This window comes from Rhagoletis pomonella, unplaced genomic scaffold (assembly GCF_013731165.1).
Source record: "Rhagoletis pomonella isolate Grant_MI unplaced genomic scaffold, Rhpom_1.0 Rhpom_scaffold_00002, whole genome shotgun sequence".
Classification (NCBI taxonomy): Eukaryota; Metazoa; Arthropoda; class Insecta; order Diptera; family Tephritidae; genus Rhagoletis; species Rhagoletis pomonella.
Window position 1 is genome coordinate 7,732,903 of NW_023458556.1, and position 20,018 is coordinate 7,752,920.

The 20,018-nt window shown below is 38.6% G+C and overlaps 7 protein-coding genes across 8 annotated transcripts in view; 4 read left to right on the plus strand and 3 right to left on the minus strand.

Moving 5' to 3' along the window:
- LOC118734422 (glutamate receptor ionotropic, delta-1) overlaps positions 1-751 on the plus strand; it is a 10,966-nt gene extending 10,215 nt beyond the window's left edge. Inside the window, exons 4-5 of the mRNA XM_036464144.1 lie at positions 233-583; positions 730-751. Coding sequence (XP_036320037.1) covers positions 233-583; positions 730-751 — 373 coding nt within the window. The remainder of the gene's footprint in view (positions 1-232; positions 584-729) is intronic.
- Positions 752-4,769: 4,018 nt separating this feature from the next.
- LOC118732979 (acetyl-CoA acetyltransferase, mitochondrial) lies at positions 4,770-6,271 on the minus strand. The gene has a single exon (XM_036462123.1). The coding sequence runs from the start codon at positions 6,162-6,164 to the stop codon at positions 4,932-4,934; it is 1,233 nt and encodes a 410-aa protein (XP_036318016.1). The 5' UTR covers positions 6,165-6,271; the 3' UTR covers positions 4,770-4,931.
- A 330-nt stretch (positions 6,272-6,601) lies between these two features.
- Positions 6,602-8,230, plus strand: LOC118732982 (26S proteasome regulatory subunit 10B). Its single transcript, XM_036462126.1, has 5 exons — positions 6,602-6,818; positions 6,892-7,011; positions 7,071-7,791; positions 7,875-8,015; positions 8,078-8,230. Exons 1-5 carry the CDS (start codon positions 6,713-6,715, stop codon positions 8,178-8,180), a joined length of 1,191 nt encoding a protein of 396 aa, XP_036318019.1. The 5' UTR covers positions 6,602-6,712; the 3' UTR covers positions 8,181-8,230.
- On the minus strand, positions 8,214-9,743 carry LOC118732983 (tRNA (guanine-N(7)-)-methyltransferase non-catalytic subunit wuho). Its single transcript, XM_036462127.1, has one exon. The coding sequence runs from the start codon at positions 9,456-9,458 to the stop codon at positions 8,304-8,306; it is 1,155 nt and encodes a 384-aa protein (XP_036318020.1). The 5' UTR covers positions 9,459-9,743; the 3' UTR covers positions 8,214-8,303.
- LOC118732984 (UDP-N-acetylglucosamine transferase subunit ALG14 homolog) lies at positions 9,742-10,528 on the plus strand. Its single transcript, XM_036462128.1, has one exon. It carries the CDS (start codon positions 9,801-9,803, stop codon positions 10,392-10,394), a length of 594 nt encoding a protein of 197 aa, XP_036318021.1. The 5' UTR covers positions 9,742-9,800; the 3' UTR covers positions 10,395-10,528.
- LOC118732980 (sprT-like domain-containing protein Spartan) lies at positions 10,387-13,391 on the minus strand. 2 transcript variants are annotated; one of them, XM_036462124.1, is made up of 6 exons: positions 13,105-13,391; positions 12,692-13,051; positions 12,518-12,637; positions 12,095-12,461; positions 11,520-12,032; positions 10,387-11,464 (listed from the first exon to the last, which is right to left on the minus strand). In XM_036462124.1, exons 1-6 carry the CDS (start codon positions 13,204-13,206, stop codon positions 10,530-10,532), a joined length of 2,397 nt encoding a protein of 798 aa, XP_036318017.1. In that variant the 5' UTR covers positions 13,207-13,391; the 3' UTR covers positions 10,387-10,529. The 2 variants fall into 2 exon arrangements, with proteins under 2 accessions (XP_036318017.1, XP_036318018.1); XM_036462125.1 differs by lacking the exon at positions 11,520-12,032 and having other exon boundaries at positions 13,105-13,365.
- A 4,712-nt stretch (positions 13,392-18,103) lies between these two features.
- LOC118734423 (putative uncharacterized protein DDB_G0281733) overlaps positions 18,104-20,018 on the plus strand; it is a 16,032-nt gene continuing 14,117 nt past the window's right edge. Inside the window, exons 1-3 of the mRNA XM_036464145.1 lie at positions 18,104-18,166; positions 18,415-18,543; positions 19,647-19,838. Of these exons, the coding sequence (XP_036320038.1) occupies positions 18,104-18,166; positions 18,415-18,543; positions 19,647-19,838 (384 nt within the window). The remainder of the gene's footprint in view (positions 18,167-18,414; positions 18,544-19,646; positions 19,839-20,018) is intronic.

Genomic DNA, 20,018 nt, shown 5'->3' on the forward strand with positions numbered 1-20,018 from the left:
CACTGCACATTTTCGTCCGCGACTCTTCTGGGCCACTTGGTTGTTTTTCGCATTGATCTTGCGCGCTGTGTACCAGTCTTTGATCTTTCATGTTATACGGACACGAGCCACTCAACATATTCCAGAAGACTTCGATGAATTAGCCGACAAGGGTTATACTGTTGTCTTAAACAGCATCACATATGAAACTTTGAAAGATGTACCATTTCTCTTGAAATTGAAATGACGTAATCTGGAAAGGGCAGTTGATTTTTTTTGAATATATTCTAAAGGAGTCACGTCGTAATGTCGCCTTCATTGGACCTTCTGACTTTCTCTACAACTATATGCACGCCGAGAAAAAGCATGCATTTTTTAAAATATTAAAACAGAAAGTTTTAAACTTGCACACCACAATATATCTGACGAAACACTCTTACCTTATCGATGAGTTCCAGAATCAGATTTTGTGGGTGCAAGCGGCTGGTCTCATTGATGCCTGGGCTCGCTGGGAGTTGTACGATGATAAAAAGGATCTGAGCGGATTTGGGGAGGATGATATGCAGCAAGCTAAGGAACTCTACGTACTGATTATAATCGGAACGTGCGGTCTGACCGTAGCGTTCATCATTTTCTTCTTAGAGATATTATCAAAGCGATGTATTCAATTAGAAAAAATATTTTCAAAGCTTTAAATTCGCGATACAAATTGTAAAGCTTGTCCTATGTCTAAATGGAAATAAATGCCAGGTATGAAGGTAAAATGGGTTAGGGTTTTAATTCATTCGAAAGGTGTTGCTTATATGTATTTTTGAGAATTCAGTTTATTTATTAATAAATGGTTAGTTACTTGAAAATATCCTGTGGTCTATAAACTTATAACGCCGCTATGTAGCTCAACTGACAGGACTATTTCATGACATAACCTCGCTAGAAAAGGCACATTTCCTTTGGTATGTGGGCTTAGCTAAATCATCATTCATTCCTGTCCTGTTCTAGGAAAATGCTGCCGCTCTTGCAGCTTCCGCGCAACCCACCTCATTAGCAGTCACCGCGAAGGGCCTCTGGAAGACATCGCAGATCCCGCAGTAACTCATCTGCTTCGAATTAACCCGAGTGGCAGGTGCAGAAAACGAAGCAGTACAGGTGCGGACCACCGCCACTACTCCTTCCACGTAGTACCTGCACTAGCTGTAGTAAGGGAAGATTCCAGGCGAAGCTTTGTCATGGCAAGAGTTCGAGCAGATGTCGAAAAAGAACAGCGTGCGTGTGAAAATCGCAAGCGAAGAGGCGAGGAAGTTTCCAGAACCCACGTCTACTGACAGGCAGAGAAGCGGGAAACAATAGTATCAACAAAAGAGTCGAGCCTGGCTGAGAAGCGAGAAACAGTGCACACGCACGCCGATGCCGGAGAAGCGATGAACCAACAGGTACGAACAATGGTGAAGCATCGGCTTCAAAGTGGAGCAGCAGGCAGATCAAGCCACCAGAGTAACCCACCAAGAAGCTACAGCGGGAGCAACCACCCCGTCCGAGATCATGGTCCAGAAACATGGGTACGACTCCCAGCCAGGGACACGCACATGAGGGAGCCACTTAGCAGCCCACCTACTTGAAAGCTCTTTAAGACATTCGCGTGGATGCGCTGCCTTGTGAATACGGTGATGTTTCCCTGAGCTCGGACCTGCCTCCAGGACGTCATTATAGAAGAGGTACATATGTAAAGGAAGGTTCCGAGTTTTTCGGGTTGGAAGGGCCAGCAATGTGCACCAAAATAGGGGATGATATCCTTCCGGTGCAAGATAACGGTGTTCCTTCCGAGGAGCGCTGATAAATCAGCCGAGGTCATACTGGAGTTGCTACAGACTCGAACCAGAGTATCCATTACTCCACATGGAAGGTGATATCCTGCAGAACCGAGGAGAACGGTCCCGCGCAAAACGGGCATAGGTGACGAGTCGTATGTCAGGATTAATAGGGTTGGCTGCAACGTCAGTTATCTTTTTAGCTTTGTCACGGTAATAGTGTGGCGACATAAGACGACAGGCAGGAAGGTTTCAGCCTACTTGGAGGTGACGGGAGCTCTCAGGAAAGCGATTGGCGCCGGACTATTTTTAACGGTACAAGGCCACCGCGGTGTTTGGCATCAGTCCCGTGTTGCTGAAGCAGGGCGGAGAGCTCTTTATGCTGTAAGGAATGGAGAGAGTTATCGACCATGAAATCTGGTCTAACATTATAAAAGAGAAACCTCTGCATCTCGATCAGCTCGCGTACCGAGTGGGAAGATCCACGAACACCGCGCTGTATTCCCTGAACACGGATATAAAGAGTGCCTTTCTGTGTGGAGAGGCAGTGCTCTGTGCCTTCCTTGACATAGAGAGGACTTTCAAATGCGCATCTCATTTGGGCGTCGATCGGGCACTACCATCCGCAGATGGATAGCTAGGCTGCTAAATACTAGGATTGCTAAAATCGAAGTCGGCGACAGCGTAGTACAACTCTAAACAACAAAAGGTTGCCCTCACGCAGGAGTTACATCTCCTCTCCAGTGGAATCTAGTTGAGCTAATAATTATTTCTGGGCGGAAGCTCGCGAGTTCCCTCTGAGACATAGTCCAAAGGGGACATAGTCTAGCGAAAAGGTACTTTGCTGAGGTTCTTAAGATTGATCCCTCTAAGACAGCCATTGTCCCCTTTACCATACCATTTCAATCAATTTTCAAATTTTATTTAAGTGTGCCATGAAATCGCTTCTCATAAAAACCATTTGCCGTTCGGAGGCGACCTAGAACTTTAGGTCACCAAATTTGCGTGACAAGATCAACACGTACAAACCGTTTTAGGCATGCATTTAAAAAACTAGCGAAAGGTCAGCAAACTATTATAGGAATATACATATCGCATACCGTCTTCAAAAGAGAACATCAGTACAGTGGGGCAGTTAAGCTCTACCCAGTAGTACGATTCACTAACTACACTGGATCACAAATTATAGATTGGTTTTTTTTTCTCCAGACGCCACTATCCAATTTCTATGTGGAATTGCTCGGTGATTCCGAAAATCGAGTTGATTTACTTTTCTATGGATACGTTTTGGAGATATTTGCAATTTACCGTTATCCAGCTTAAAACAAGAGGTGGTTCCACTTAATCACGTATATCTTACGAAAACAATCATTAACAATCATAAAATGAGATACCTCAAATCAAAGCTAATAAAATTCTCCATAAACCATATATACATCACTTTCCGATAGGAATAATAGTTTCTGACAAATTAATTAATAATTCCAGTTTTTTTTATTTTTTAATGAATAAAAAACTAGCTTTAACAGAAGAAAAATTTTAAAAATTACAAGTTCTGTGCCAAATTTTTGCATTTGTGCTAAAGCTTGTTCTGTTACAAAAAAAAAAATCAAGTTACTAATGAAGGAAAACGAGGGATAAATAAAGAAGTAATGAGTGGTCAAATGAAAGTACGCAAATATTTTTTGTATGAAAAATGAGCAGGAAGGCATGTTACTGAGGTGTACGTGGCGTATGAGTAATTTTCTTTCTTGCTCATTTTTCATACAAAAAAGCATATTTCGTGCCCGGAATCAACAAATCAGCTCTAAACAATAATTTTACGTTTATTTATCTTATACGGCTAATAAAACTATCAAATAATTACATTTTCTGAAAATTCTGTGGTACCTTCCACACTATTTCAAATTGCCCTTTTGCACATTTGTGCCCGGAAAAAAGTCCGGGCTGTTTCGTGCACAAAGAAGAAAACATTTACGACCCAAAAGTGGAACGTATTCGCTCTCTATTACCCATTTTTTTTAGCGGGAGGAACGCTTTCTGTGCTGTTTTGGGCACCCACGGAATGTTGTTGTTGTTGTAGCGGCTGCAAAAACCCCGCCCCGTTCGGTTAGTCCCTCAATCGTTGTCATCAAGCTTTACTAGCGGTAGCCCCAGCAAGTGTGCAGCCTCGACGGGGTCTGTCCATAGGGGCAGCGGCGTTAGTAAGGTGGGATTCAGAGGGCATACGAAGAGGTGCTGTGAGTCATGGGGCGACTCTCGGCATGCCGGGCATTCGTTGAGAACATCTTTGTTTATTCTGCTCAGGCACCCACGGAATTCCGCGGGCTCGTGTGGAACAAACCCATTGATGCGCCTAAAAGATGCAGCGATTTCCATTCTCAAGTTACATACCTGTTGACAGTACAAATAGAAATTATACGAACGAGTTGTTAGTTTTTTAAACTATATCCTTTTTTATTTAACCTTCTATATAACAAATGTGGCAAAATAAATTCTCTACAAATTTGTATTAAATCTCGAAAAACTCGAAAAAACTAAACACCCAAGATTGCGGAATGTTGCCAAATGAAATTTGGAGGTAAGATTTTGGAACCATGATCAAATAGAAGTAAACTGCATCAATAAATCACTGTTACAATTTTTTTTGTTTTGCGTACCAAATTTATCTAATTTTACTGGGCTATTGTTGATTCAAGATCGTTACAAATCTTATCCACACGTTCGCTAGTTTTATCCAAAAAAATAATTTTTGCACCAAGGTTCAGTTTCTCATGGAACCTCCCAAATGACATTTGCCGACTTTAATTGAATGCGAACAAAATTCCGATTCCGTTTTATCCAGCAATGTTCCGTAATATTGACGGCATCAAGAGTTTAAAAGTTTAATTTGCAATGCATTTTTTTCAAGATTTTGGTAGAATACATTAAAGTAGGTACACCTAAGGTGACGATTTCTAATTTCCAAAACCTATGTACTTATGTAACAGAATTTAAAATTTATTTTATGTACCATGATATGTATGTATGTATGTATGTTTTAACAGCTTTATACTTAAAACGAGTTTCCAATAAAAATGTATAAAAATAAATGCACATCTGGTTTTTTCCTATAATTTACATACATATATCTTTTCCCATTTCCATTTATAATTTTTGTATTAGAATGGAAGACGCACCGCCACCACCGTTACATATTGAAGCGCATCCAAGTTCCCCGGGTTTCAGTGCATGTGACAAGTGTGTTACCAAACGCGCACCAGACATGCCGATTGGATGGCCAATGGATACAGCACCGCCATGTATGTTTACCTTAGCCGGGTCTACATCCAGTTTCTTTATATTAGCCAATACAACCAAAGAAAAGGCTTCATTTATTTCCCAAATTGCCACATCTTGCTTATTAACACCGGCTCGCTGCAATAACTTGGGCACTGCAAATGCAGGTGCGATCGGAAAATCAATTGGATCAGTTTCGGCATCTTGGAAGGCAACAATACGCGCAAGAGGCTTCAGTTTCAAACGGTCTGCTGCCTCTGCGGTCATAAGCACAGTGGCAGCTCCACCGTCATTCAAGGTCGAAGCATTTCCCGCTGTGACAGTGCCATTCTCTCTCTGAAAAACGGTAGCTAGCTGCCCAAATTTATCGAAATTGACGCGCTTGTACTCCTCGTCTTCAGAGACAACAACTTCTGGTTTGCGTTTCAGTTGTATCTTTACAGGAGCGATTTCAGCATCAAAAACCTTGTCAGTCCATGCTTTGGCTGAGCGTTTATACGATTGTATGGCAAATTCGTCTTGCTCCTGGCGACTTATACCCATTTTTTTCGCTGTATTTTCAGCGCAGTTACCCATATGGAACTTGTTGTATACATCGGTGAGGCCATCAAATACAATACCATCAATGAGTTGAATGCCTCCATACGGAGTGGGGCCTCGTTTCATGTAATACGGTGCATTCGACATTGACTCCATTCCACCTGCGACCACAATTTCTGCCTGACCCAACATCAGCGACTGTGCGCCCAGCATGACGGCCTTCATTCCCGAAGAGCAGACTTTATTCACTGTCGTGCAACATACATTTTTGGGTAGGCCGGCGAAAATTGCTGCCTGACGAGCTGGTGCTTGGCCCAAACCCGCAGACACCACATTGCCCATAATCACCTCATCAACTTGATCTTTACTGATTCCAGAGCGCTGTACTGCAGCTTCAACTGCTACTGCTCCTAATTGCGTTGCCGATAGGGGAGCTAACTGACTCTGAAAACTTCCTATTGGAGTGCGGGCAGCGGAAACAATCACTACATCCTGTATTTTGGAACTATATTTGCGGCTGTGAGCGCACAGTGAACGTGGAACTTGCAGAAAACTCGCCATTTTGCTGAGAAATACCTGTATGATTCTACAGATTCCAATATACAATTTTTATATCGTCCACCTGGTGTACAACAGGTCAATTAGCAAAAAATAGAGCTATCAAGAACTGTCAAATATTGCATAAGCGGTAAGAACAGAGATGTATGTAAGAACGTGGTAGAAAGTGATGTAAAAATAAGCAAATATCTTAAATTATATAGTACAAACGATTTTAGACAATTTCGAAGTTTGTATGAGTCTATTGTTACGTTATGATTATCATGATATATATAGTATTAGTGGTTAGAAAACAATACGAATATACAAACATGTACTATAATTATGAACTGCAAATGTATTATTTCTTAACAAATATGGCAGCTTACTGCAATGCCGGAATCGGTTTGGGACCAAATGCACTACCGGAATCGGTTTGGGACCAAATTAAAATTGCGAACGTCAACCAATTAGAAGAAGAAGCACCCCCGTAAAATAGCAAAATCACTGATATAAAGGAAAAAATAATTAAAAGTTTTTAAATTTAATTAAAGGAACTAAATTAATTCATTATGACTACTGGAGGTGTGCCAGCAGAGGGTGTTCGTGAAAAGGCTCTTGTGGAATACAGGAAAAAGCTTCTAGAACATAAGGAGGTAGAGTCTCGTCTGAAGGAAAGTGAGTACATGCTTCTATCAGTTTGTATTTGTAAACTTGATTGAAACTAACTACTTATAATGGAATTTGTTAGAACGCGAGGAAATCAAAGAGCTTACTAAACAGTATGATAAATCCGAAAATGATCTTAAAGCACTACAAAGTGTTGGGCAAATTGTTGGAGAAGTTCTCAAACAATTGACCGAAGATAAGTGTAAGTAATGTGCGTCTAAAAATAATTCCATTAATTATTTCTGTATTTTTTCAATTAAGTCATTGTGAAAGCCACAAATGGTCCCCGATATGTGGTAGGCTGTCGGCGGCAATTGGATAAAACCAAGTTAAAATCGGGTACTCGTGTTGCTCTCGATATGACCACTCTTACTATTATGAGATATTTGCCACGCGAGGTCGATCCACTTGTTTACAATATGTCCCACGAAGATCCTGGTGAAGTGAAATATTCAGCTATTGGCGGTCTTTCTGAACAGATTCGGGAATTGCGTGAAGTCATAGAACTCCCACTACTAAATCCCGAGCTGTTTCTGCGTGTAGGCATCACACCGCCAAAAGGTTGTCTGTTGTATGGACCACCTGGTACCGGAAAAACTTTATTAGCTAGAGCCGTAGCTTCGCAACTAGATGCCAATTTTTTGAAAGTGGTTTCATCAGCAATTGTTGACAAATATATTGGCGAGAGTGCACGTCTCATCCGTGAGATGTTCAACTATGCTCGGGATCATCAGCCCTGCATTATTTTCATGGATGAAATTGACGCCATCGGTGGCCGCCGTTTCTCTGAGGGCACATCAGCAGATCGCGAAATTCAGCGCACACTTATGGAGCTGCTTAACCAAATGGACGGTTTTGACTCGCTCGGTCAAGTGAAAATGATTATGGCTACGAATAGGCCAGATACTCTAGATCCAGCCCTTTTGCGTCCAGGTCGTTTGGATCGAAAAATTGAAATACCACTGCCCAATGAGCAAGCGCGGTAAGTAACATTTGTATGTACATACATACTACACATTTGTTGTCTTGATATTTCAAATTTTAACATATTTTCATATTCCGCAGAATGGAGATCCTAAAGATTCATGCAGCCAAAATTGCAAAGCATGGAGAAATCGACTATGAAGCTATTGTAAAATTGTCAGACAACTTCAACGGTGCTGATTTAAGAAATGTTTGCACCGAAGCCGGTCTTTTCGCTATTAGGTAATAACAAACGTAATTGCTGCTATATTTTGTTTTTATTGAATATTTCTCTCAAAAACTAGAGCTGACCGGGAATATGTCATCCAAGAGGACTTCATGAAAGCTGTGCGCAAGGTAGCTGACAATAAGAAATTGGAAAGTAAATTGGATTATAAGCCGGTTTAATTTAAAATAAAAACTAATTTGCGACAAAATTACTAGAGCTACAATATAAACTTTATTTACATTTCAATTTTGTATCTATTACACGTACATGATGCATCATGATCCACGTATGTATGTATTTCACTATTTTTGTTTTTCTTCGAGCCGTCTTTTCTTACGTTCCAAATAATCGCTGACGTTGTCATACCGCTTTTTGAACCACGCCGATACATCCTCAGGCTTCCATTCATCGGTTTTAAATTGCTCTTCTATCATCGTAATCCACTCTTCCGCTGCCTGTGGTGCTTTCTCCGATAACGTGGATATTTTAAGGGTAAATCGGTCCTCAACAACACCGGCGGCATACAGTTTTTCACCCACAAAGCATATATTGCTAATAATCACTTTTGGAAATTTAAGTACTTTTTGTTCTGTTATTTTCCATTCTTCAGCGTCGGGTTTCCTAATCTCATAAATACCAATGCATTCATCGGGTTGGTAGAGTACAACTGCAGCCTGGAATGTTTCTTTATCAATAGAACGCAAACAAATACGTAAAGCAGGTGCTGGTAGTTCCATCTTAGACAACTCCCGACCAGTAATAAAATCCCATATACGCAAGGTTTTGTCCCCAGATACAGATACAATTGTATCTTTATCTAATAAAGCAAGTCCAGAAACAAATTCCTTATGTCCCAAACAATAACCGTGTATATCATGCGTTGCAGGATAGTTTGTTACACGAATTTTATCATCCCTGTCGCAGGTGATAATATATTTGTTATCTGGAGTCCATAGAACATCGTACACTATACTAAGATGGCCGAGTAAAAGACGCGGTTCATCTTCCAATTCTACACAATCATATTTATAGCAGTCGCCTGACTTGTCTGTCACTAGAAGAATATTTGAATCTTTATTGAATGTAAGAGCGCTGGAAGCACGTGCCAGTGGACGAACTGAGATAAGCTTAGCGTGTTCAGGCCGACATTGGTACAGAAGGACGGCTTTTTGTCCAGATGTGGTTACTGCACACAGCTGTCTATCGGGCGATAGTTTCACATGCAGTATGCTAGGCTCCTCAATGTTAACTTCTTTCGGCTTCTTCGATGTTTTCGATTGCTCACTCCTAGTTGCAGCTTCTTCTTCGGAACTTTTAGGGGTTTTAAGTCCCAAGTCCCTTAAATCAGCAGGCAACTCGATCTCTTTAAATATTTGCAAGTCATTTGGATTTACAAATATAACTTTTCTATTCAAAGCAAATATCAAATCCGGATCAGCGTATAGAAGCGTCGTCATGATAAAAACTGAAGTCCTATGGAACTTAGAATGACCGCGGACGTCTGTGAACACTTTGCATAGAGATGTGCATTTCCGACCGGTTATTCAGATTTCCTTAATAAAAAAAAAACTATCATGACTTATGCATACATTTTTAATTACTTTTCCCGTAACCTAGAGGCGTTTAAAAAGGATATGCGCGATCAATGGGCTCTATTTCAAAAATGCTGACGTCGCTTATCAGGATTAAAAAAATCCCATCTCTAAGTTTGCCGCATTAATTCACAATTGAGCCAGCTGATTAAGTGGTCACCGTTTTGTTTTATTTACACCGGAAGGTGAACTAAAACCAATCAGGTTATGGAAATGGCTCCAACAAAAAACTTGGATAATTTTCCCGTTTACATTGTTCTTGGATCCGGTGGTCATACTGCCGAGATGTGTACTATAAATATGGCCCTTTTACGAACTGACAGCGGAAAGGAAATTTACAATCCTCTACGATATGTTATCGCCAATGATGATACAACCTCACGAAGCAGAATCACGGGCGTCATGCAAAAAGTTGGTGTAGCACTGGATGATACTTCATTTATCTATGTACCTCGTAGTCGGAAGGTTGGTCAGAGTTACTTGAGTAGTGTGTTCACAACACTTTGGGCACTATTGTGTAGTTTCTGGCTAGTGTGGTATGACCAACCAAAGCTATTACTGTGCAATGGTCCGGGTACTTGTCTGCCATTTTGCATTGCTGTGTTCCTGTGGAAAAAACTTGGGCGCCTGTCTTCTAAAACAAAGATCGTATATGTGGAAAGTTGGTGCCGGGTTCGTACACTATCGCTCAGCGCAAAATTGCTTCGTCCGATCCTTGATTTACTAGTTGTACAATGGCCAGCGCTAGCCGAAAGTTACAAAAACGCCAACAACGTCAAATACTTCGGAAAAATTATGTGATCAAAAGTCATATATTTTATGAAACGGCTAAGGCTGAGCTTTAACAAGAGTGTACGTGCGATTGTGATCAACTTAAACAAACCATGTAATATAAAAAGTTTGATTTTTTTTTAATATATTGAAAATCTAACTAATTTACTGGGAAAGGCAATCATCCAGGTGATCGTTGATTGTGTTTTGCTCAACCTCCTGCCCACAATTAGGACACTGAATAGTGCTTTTCAGAATATTTCTCTGACGATACAACCTGGTTTCCATATCTTCTGGACTCCATTCGTTGGACGTTGAATTGCCATTGGGACGAGGTGGAGAGGTGTTGCAACTGGAAAGTTCTTCTTCGCTCGCTGATGTAAGATTGATTAAATCCTGTTCGGAATATCCGGCATTACGTAGGATTTCCTTACGAGAGGGACGTGATTTGGCAGTTGGTTTTACTGGGCGTGATGTAGCCGCTAGTTTTTTGAGTGTATGTTTGGGGAAAGCGACTTTAATGGCAATACCAGTACATCCATCCATGTGGTCGGCGAATAAACAACGTTTCATTTTTCCTTGACAAATAGGACATGTAATTATATCATCATTTGGATTGGGGAAATGACGAGACCCAGACGGTTTAACATCATTCTCACGGTTGAAATCCTTCATCATTGTATCGTCGCCAAAGAACTCATCTATCATCGATGTGTCGGCTAATTCGGCAGCAGCTGATATATTCTGCAAATCGTTACTCTCTTGCGCATTGTCGTCATACTCATCATCAATAAGAATGATGTCCTCATCCAACAAATCGGCTGTGTCTTCGAGAATCTCCTGCTTGATAGCTTTTTGACGTTCATCAGCAGTGAGCGGCGTGGAACGTTTTGACGGCTGTTCTATAGCACCACTCTCCTCCATCGCATTGTCATTTTCATCGCTTTCATCGTCAGACAGTATCGCAATAGTCTCCGTTGTAGGCTCCCTTAACATAATCTCGTCATCCAGCACCAGCCAATCGTCGTTTTTCTGCTTGTCTTCAGGAATGTTCTGTGTTGGAGAAACTTCATTTGAGAGGCGCCTACGCTTCACATCACCTTAAAGAAAAAAGATTTGAAATCTCTTAGGAGTTGAAAGGTTTTCATCCCTCACCTGCTGGCGCTTCTGCATCGCTTTCAAAGCTACGCACAAATTTTTTTTTGTTATTTACTAAGGAGTCAGAATTTCCATTATCACTATTATTGGCAAAACGTTTTAGCCACAATTCACGCAACTGTTTACGATCCACCTCTCTTCCAGGACTATTCTTGGAACTTACACCCGACGTGGGGTTGGCTCCCACTTGGCAACCACTACCTACAAAAGCTGCATTTGGCTTACTACCGTTGATTCGACCAGCGGAGCCACCACCCCCGCCGCCAAAACTACCATTTAAATTTGCAAAACCAACAACGTTTTTCAAGTTTCCACCTGCCGGAGTACGGCTGAAGGGAGAGCTATTGGAATTACTTGCTTTTACATTGAATGGATCATTCGATAGACCTGGATAAGAAGAGGGTGGAAAGGCAGAAGCAATGGTAGACTGACGATCGTTTGATTTAGCGTGAGGTGGCTTGGTTTTAGGGTTCAAGAGAAGCGTACCGCCACCGTTGGTTTTGATTGGTCCTATAAAAAAAAACGAAAGCTTTGCAGGCGCTTACAGAGTGGGTAAAAAATAAGAAACGCACCTTTAGTGCCACCAAAACCTGTAGTGCCATTTTCAAAGCTTCTCACGTTATTTGCATCGGATAATTTGGGTGTTGAGCTTATCCTTTTATCCACAGTGGGAAAGAATGTACGTAAATCCTTGCCGGTTGCTGGTTTTGTATCCTTTGACGTTTTTTGCTTCTTTGGCTTATCTGGACCCTTGATTTTCATAAAGGTGCCTCCGCAGGACTCCTGATGCGCTGCCCACCATTGATCGTTTGGGCCCGGGGCCCGGTTTGAGGTACGTTTCACATAGCCGAAAAATGGTGCGCGGTTTGTACAGCTTCCATTGCAACGCCACCAGTGCTGTTTATACACGTCCACTTCATCGTGGAAAGTGTGGTATACCTAAAAAAAACATTTATTTAAGAAAGTTCGATTTTTGCTAAACAAAAAATACTCACTGTTATGTTGGTGCCCGCCACTTTATTTATAGCATACATGACCTTTTTAAAATTTGGGCCATGACCACCGTTACCTTCCCGAATATTCAAGACAAAACAGTATGCATGTATCATTTCGTGCTATAAGTGAATAGTTTCAGTATTCAATTCAAGTGTATATTTTGGACCACAAACCAACATAGTTTCAACCAAGTCTTTGCGTGGTCTTAACTTTAGCAGAGGTTCGCTTAATCGAATAGTTATATCCATTCCAAAACGATTGCGCCTCGAATAACATATTCCAGCACAGCTATACATACGTTTACTCCACTCCAAAGTTACACATCGCAAGCGACTTTGGAAGAATTTGTCGTCGAAGGCCGAAAACAGCGCAGTAATGTCTGGAGTAGGATCCAACACTTCCCATTGAGGATGAACAAGATTCTGTGTGCGGTTCAAGTACTCCTCGTCTTGATTTGAAGTGGGATTGCTGCGCTTGATTCGCAAGGGTTTCTTTGATGGTGGAGGCATGCTGAAGTTTACAATCTCTGGTTCCTGAAAAATTAAGTAAAGTAAAATTTGAATTATTTTTTAAACATTGAACTTACGCTATCATCGCTATTTGCAGTACTACTCAAATCGATACTCGGCTCTGCATTCCACCGCCTTTGCATTTCCAGCGCAACCAAGAAATCTGGATCATCTGCCATTCTGAATTTTTTTAACCTTTTCCAAATTTGTTTCACAATTAAATACTTTATAATATAGGCATATTTTTGGTTATACGCATCACAAAAATTGTATATTTGATGAACTAAACAATAGACGATTGACAAACAATTCTGCAAAGTGCGCGGGGAAAACTAGTAGTGGAATGATTAATCGAATAACCGATAATAAGCGACTATTTTCATTCGGTTAACGATTCAATTGTATCGAAATCTTCCTTTCGATTAATCGAGCGATTAACCGATTAATTTTGAAAATAATCGAAAAGAATCATCAAAGCTGACTACTCACACAATAATGAATGGCGCGTATTCATAGCCCAGCAACTAAGTCGAAACTAACAAAGTTCCAACTTAAATTTAAGTACCAACTTAAAATTTACCTCTATTCATGTCGCATTTCAGACTTCTACTAAGTAGTTCAACAGTAACTGCCATCCCTAAATTGGCGCGTCAAGCGCCAAACAACTGTCAAAAATCCTCATGCCCATACAATTTGTATGAATATGAACAATAACGCGGCGCTAACGCCGAGCAAATGGAATTTTCATTTTTGACAGGGCGTTACGTGTTGAAGTTGGATGCGGAAGACGGAAAGAAAGAGAAAGGACAAAAAAGTGAAAGAGGAAACGAGAATAAAAACGAGAGGATCTGAGAAAACGTCAAAAATTACGACGCGTTGATTTGGGGACAGCGCGCGCTGACACTCGTCGACAATGGATAACGCAACGCTTAGCGCTCCAATTTATGGACGGCAGTTAGTTTACGATATAGCAAAACGATTGTGAAAATGTATCGATTTTTCTTTGCGATATTTTGGAAAAATTACATTTTTATTAAATAATGTCAAGTTTGATCATCCGTTTAAGTAATTTTTATTTTCATTGCATGATATGCAAAAGAATAAGGTATAATTTTCTTGTTAATTGTGTGAAATAGCCAGAACAACCGCAGTTAAGTGAAGTCGAGGTTTATCGAAAGCATGCTGTGAAACATACAAATAGTAGATATCTAAATGTTATGCACAAATTTACTTTAAAAGAACTAGCGTGAAACCAACTTATTATTTGAGAATTTATCTAAATTATTCCAATTATAAAATTGTGATGTGGCTTTATTCGAATTGTAATACGCATTTAATTTCATCTTCCGATTAAAATGGATCGATCTTTGTAAATTTTAATTGGATATTATTCAATATTATCAAAATCACCCTCTACCAACTTAATTTTTACATATTTCGTCTGTTTTCCCTTAATTTGATATAATACTTCTTTCTAGTTACGACTTAGTTGTAGCTGCAGCCGAAACTAAATTTTAAGTTGGTACTTAGCCAGAAAAGTCGAAACTAAGGCGACTATGAATAGCTTTAGGGCCGGTTGTTCAATGTCTGATTAGCACAAATCGGAGGTAGAAGCTCCGGTTAAGCACAACTACTGCTTTATCGATCACATGTTACATGCATGATTTCGAAATCGTCGATAGTGTAGTGGTAGTGATAACCAGACATTGAACAACCGGCCCTTAGTTGTGACTTAGAATAGTTTCGACTTAGTTGAGTACTAAATATGACTATGAATATGCGCCAATGAATCAAAATTCCGTAACAAAATTGGCATTCTTACCACTCAGTAATATTAGCTACAATAAAAGTAGGGCTTTTCGCGATCCCGTGCAAATGGCCTATCATCATAGCATTGCAAATTTGTATTGCAAATTATTTGCAATACACGAACAAAGTACATGCATTTGCACTTGTCATGGCTTGACAAATTTGAAATACCGAAAATCAATAGCATAAATATGCTATGCATTGCAACTCTGGTTGACATTTCTATCAACTGATTAAAAAAGTTTTACTATGACAGTTTAATAAAGGTCGCTCACAATCCATGGCATATTTCTGCAATTGCAGAAATTTGTCAGCTCTTATGCTCCGAATCGCGAATAGCCCTAGTGTAAAAAACCGCAACACAAGTTTAACCTAACAGGCTTATTCTGCGTTGGTAACAAAAATTTTGTTACCGGTTAGTAAAGTTACTGTCAATTCTTAAACCCTTTTCGTATTCTCCACACTTTTGTAACCGGTAAAAAACTCCATAGCTGAATTGCTGAGTAAATTAAAACGTTACCAAGGTAAATAGAATTGCGGTTACAAGAAGTGGTGACAATTGTTGGTAACAAAATTAGCTTGTTACAAAATGTTCGGTTACAAGCAGAATAGGCCTGTATGTAAAAACTAAACAAAAAAACACAGGTATCACACAACGCACAATAACGTATGAATCCACTCAATAATATTAGCAGCAATAAAAGTGTCCACTCTACTCGATACATATATATGTATACTTTTACTACTTGGGAGATATTTTACATTATCGTATTCTGCAAATTTTTTAAACGATATTTTTTTAAAAAACCGCAACACAAGTTTAACTTAAGTAATAACTAAAAAATCACAACGCAGTTATCCACATATTTTCATTTTATTTTTCAAATGCGGTGTTGCGCATTTACTTCCATACGGGTATGGAAGAAAATAAGCATCACCGTTAAAAAATTGCCAAAAATCAACGGTAAGTGATATTTTAATCTTGCATTTTTTTGTACAAAAATTTAATGCTCGAATTTTTTGGTGAATTTCGTTTATTTATTGCACAAAGTTTGATATATTTATATTTATACGGTTTTTGCTAAAAAATAAGCTGTGTTTAAAAAAAAATAACTAAAATTTAAACAAAAAATTCTTGTGGTGCGCTTATAATTTTGACACAGGGTTTAGAACGGATGGTATACTACTTTACATCTTTTTATTTATTGTTTCCCTTCGTCTTTAGCTTTATTGATTGTTTGCGCACTGAATTCATGGCGCAGGCTTCCACAATTTAACAAGAAATGTATGTAAAACGGTCAATTTTTTTAACTTATGAAAATGGTTATAATTTTTGATTTTAATCGAAACTACCGATTAATCGGTTAATTTCTTACGATTAATTGCAATTGCTTTTGATTAATCAATTAATCGATTATTAATTTTTTTGCCATTACTAGGGAAAACACATTAGCTTGGTTTTATTCTTTTCTAGCGATAATTATCAGGAAGAAAAGAATGCGAAAATTGAGAGAATTACGCTCACAGAGAGCGAAATAAGGAAACGGTAAAAAAACGCAAACAGCTGACATCTGAAAATATTTGGTGGGAATTTTTGTTTATTCATTTTGACAGCTGCTAGTTTCTGCTGGTAAAAATTTTAATAGCGGAAATCAGCGGGAAAGCCATAAAGACAAGATCGTAAGAACGAGAGAGAACTGCTAGTTTCTGCTAGTTTTCTGCATTATACAAATATTTAAAGGTGAAACCGCTCGCCCAATACGTCGGCCATCATTTTTTTTTTTAAGTTTGTCTACTTTATAAAAATTTCAGAGCAACTCAAATAAAAACAAAAAAAATTTGTTTTTTGTTAATTTTGGATTTCGTTGTTTTCTTTGCTTTGTTTGCTTTTCTTTCGTCTTCTCAGCAACAGCAAGAAAGTTTCAAGAGAAACGAAACGAACAAGATGCCCTAGAACTCACTCAAAAAGTCTACTTTTTTCAATCTCTTGTCTTTGCGTGATCTTGTGTCGTTCGTTCATGAATCGACCAGATTAATTTTAAGTACAGTGACGGGCAAAACTGTAACATAGTGTGAAACTCTTTATTTCAGCCATCGCCATCTTTCCAAGTTCTAGCGACTTTCAGACTTTTGTTGTATATTCTTATTGGCACACCTGTACTCCCTATCTCATAACGATTTGAAGTCAATCCAACAAAAATAATAAAACTAGCAGACAGAAATGTAAATTAAGGCAAACGTTACCGTTTAGCACTCATATATTTTTAGAAACTTTTTGACAATTTTCTCGAAAAAAAAAGAATTATTAACACGATGTTCAGTATATTTTTCCTTTGTTTTAGTTACTGGGTGCGATTTGGCATACTAGATCTGTATCTCTTCAAAAATTCTGAAGGTATAGCCTCCCATATATCCTCAGTTTCCTTTCACAGCTCATGTTCTTCATTGGGCTGACTAGGATACTTGGTAAGCTGTGCTTTAAGTTTATTCCACAAATTTTCGATGAGATTCATGTCCTCGGATTGTGGAGGCCATTTCAAATTAGCAAATGTTCATCTTTTGTACCCAGTCTTTGGGAACATGTGAAGTGTGATTTGGGTGATTTTCCAGCAGAAACTCTTTTTTCGACTACATCTTGCAAATTTTGCTGAAAGATGATGTTCTTTACGCATAATGCGAATTAACGGACCATGTTTACACGCGTAAGTAGAATTCCGATGTCGCATTTTTACAGAGAAATGTATAGAAACAGCGCTTGCATTGCCACGTTTAACCGCACCTTAAGTTACAGTTACGCCTTGCAATTTTTATTTACGAAAGTGATTTCTGCAAATCTGCAAAAAGGACTTTCTGGCTGTTTACATGGGAAAGTAGATATCGCAGCGTAGAAAAAGCGATTGCATTGCTTCATTTAACCGCACCGTTACACTTTGCAATTTTTATTTCCGAAAGGGATTTCTGAAAATATGCATACAGGGGGTTCTTGCTGTTTACACGCATTTTGACGGAAAAGCGTAGAAAAAGTGCTTGCATTGCCACGTTTAACCGCACCTCAGCTACCTTCTAGCTGTTCATCAGGAAAGAGGAAGAGCAGGAAGCTTACTAAAAAAAGGTAAAATGTGGAAAAGACTGGTAATACTACGCGTGAAAAAATAAACGAACAGTACTGAATTATCGATTTCGATTACCAACAAATTGTCAATCATATATTCAGCTCGTAAATTAGGAAAATTGCGGATTCGCTTCTGCAATTTTTTAATCCCATTCATGGAAGGACTTGTTAATTATAGCAGCGAAGACGAGCAGGAGGAGACGATGGATCGTATAACAGTAAGTTTATAAATGATTATGCATATAATACGCTGGCGATTTAATTAAAATAGCACTTAATGAGAATATAAAAAATGGCGTCGATGAAAAATGTGTTATTCTGTATGTATACGTCCTTTTCGCGATATACATAGTAGATTTGAAGAAAATGTAGTTTATGATATACTATATCAGTTAATTAGCAATATATTAAGTTCAAAGAAAATAACATAGTTTGCTGTTTATGACTAGTTGCCAAATTCCTTTAGGCTGAACGCGCAAGCGGCGGGCGTAGCCCTGGAAAATCACGGCGTTCCTATGGCATGGACTCGAGCATGATGCGCGATGGCAGTGGTGGCGGTAGTGCACGCGGCACACCTACTGCACGCAGAGATGAGGTAAAAAAATTTGTAGCTTTATCATACATATATAGAAATAAGTGGTTTTGTATACTTTTTGTGGTGTTTCTGCGTTTGTACTTCGTTTATATGTAAGCCTTTTTTATCCTTAATATTGCGGTAAACCAATTTTGTATTTTAAAATCGGGCACTAATTTTCTTCGTGAGAACAGAAAAATTAGAAATAGACCTTGTTCGTTTTGAAAAAATATTTTATGAGTATATACATATGTTTTTTGTCCAAATTTTAAATCTGAACTTTACAATCTTTGTGAATTCCTTAACCGCTATTCGAAAGGCAAACTTATAGAACTAGAGAAAGTTTGCTAGTTAAAGAAAATCAATAAAATTTAATGGAAAAGCCTTTTTATTGTTTACGTATTTATCATCGCGTATTTATTTAGGATCTATAAGCTTTTCCAAATTATTTAATATATAATAAGTTTCGCTATTCGTTAGGCATTTCTATCATTATTTTTTGTAAATACATAGCTTTACTTTTTTATTGAAATTTTTTTATTAATAAACTATCCACTTTTGTTGTTATTGTTATATATAAAAAGTCGAAAAGTTACTATCTGCATCTCTACGTGCGCACACCTACGTAACTATAAATCAAGCCAGCGCCAGCCCTGGTTTGGTTATCCGTCAAAAGATATATAAAGACCGGCGACCTGAATGGAGCGCACAAATAAAAAGTGTAACTTAAAAATTTTGCACCAGAAAGAAAAAAAAACCTTAACATTTTTTATAGGAATGCGATAAAAATTCGAAGGAGACTTTTTCTATGTGTGTTCCTATTACACACTTACATATGTAACTTTACTGTGTAGGAGTTGCGCTGTAATTGAACGTGAGTATACCCAAATTAACAAAAAGAAACAGTAATTTATTTCTTACAGGTTTTAGATTAATTATATAAACATTTTGAAAAGTTATTTACAAAATCGACATACCTAAAAATTTCGATGGGAATGGGTAAAACTTAACTGATATCAAGTGGATATATTTAAGCTTAGAATTATATTAAAAATAACATTAAAAAGAGATACTTCGGCAAAATATTAATATTACAGTGCTTTGTACTAACATTTATATTACAGGATTCACAAAGGCAGAAGGCTTCCTATGGTAGCGCCAGTAGGTCTACATCGTCTGCATTGCCTAGCCGCGACAAACAGCGTGACAACCGTGATAACAGACGAGATAGTCGTGACGTTGTACGTGACCATCGAGACGAAAGGGAGCCGAGGGACACACGACACTCGAAAGATAATAATCGATTTGACTACAAGGTAAAATTTTCCTTAAATATATATGCAGATCTGATCAACAAATTAGCAACGAAATTCAAAATGATATTGTTTGCAAATTATGTTTATTTATTTTTAATAATTTTCATTTAAAATATAATTTGACCTATAACAGAAACCACAATAATAAAAGTTTAAAAGCTTGCACAAATTGCAAAAAAA

Excerpts from the sequence above, each read along its gene's own strand:
- LOC118732984 (XM_036462128.1), top strand. The coding sequence starts at position 9,801 with ATGGAAATGGCTCCAACAAAAAACTTGGATAATTTTCCCGTTTACATT.
- LOC118732983 (XM_036462127.1), bottom strand. The coding sequence starts at position 9,458 with ATGACGACGCTTCTATACGCTGATCCGGATTTGATATTTGCTTTGAAT.
- LOC118732979 (XM_036462123.1), bottom strand. The coding sequence starts at position 6,164 with ATGGCGAGTTTTCTGCAAGTTCCACGTTCACTGTGCGCTCACAGCCGC.
- LOC118732980 (XM_036462124.1), bottom strand. The coding sequence starts at position 13,206 with ATGGCAGATGATCCAGATTTCTTGGTTGCGCTGGAAATGCAAAGGCGG. Across the intron at positions 13,052-13,104 it reads CTGCAAATAGCGATGATAGC|GAACCAGAGATTGTAAACTT; the intron begins GTAAGTTCAATG and ends TTAATTTTTCAG. Across the intron at positions 12,033-12,094 it reads AGGTTTTGGTGGCACTAAAG|GACCAATCAAAACCAACGGT; the intron begins GTGCGTTTCTTA and ends TTTTTTTTATAG.
- LOC118732982 (XM_036462126.1), top strand. The coding sequence starts at position 6,713 with ATGACTACTGGAGGTGTGCCAGCAGAGGGTGTTCGTGAAAAGGCTCTT. Across the intron at positions 6,819-6,891 it reads AGAGTCTCGTCTGAAGGAAA|AACGCGAGGAAATCAAAGAG; the intron begins GTGAGTACATGC and ends GGAATTTGTTAG. Across the intron at positions 8,016-8,077 it reads GCCGGTCTTTTCGCTATTAG|AGCTGACCGGGAATATGTCA; the intron begins GTAATAACAAAC and ends CTCAAAAACTAG.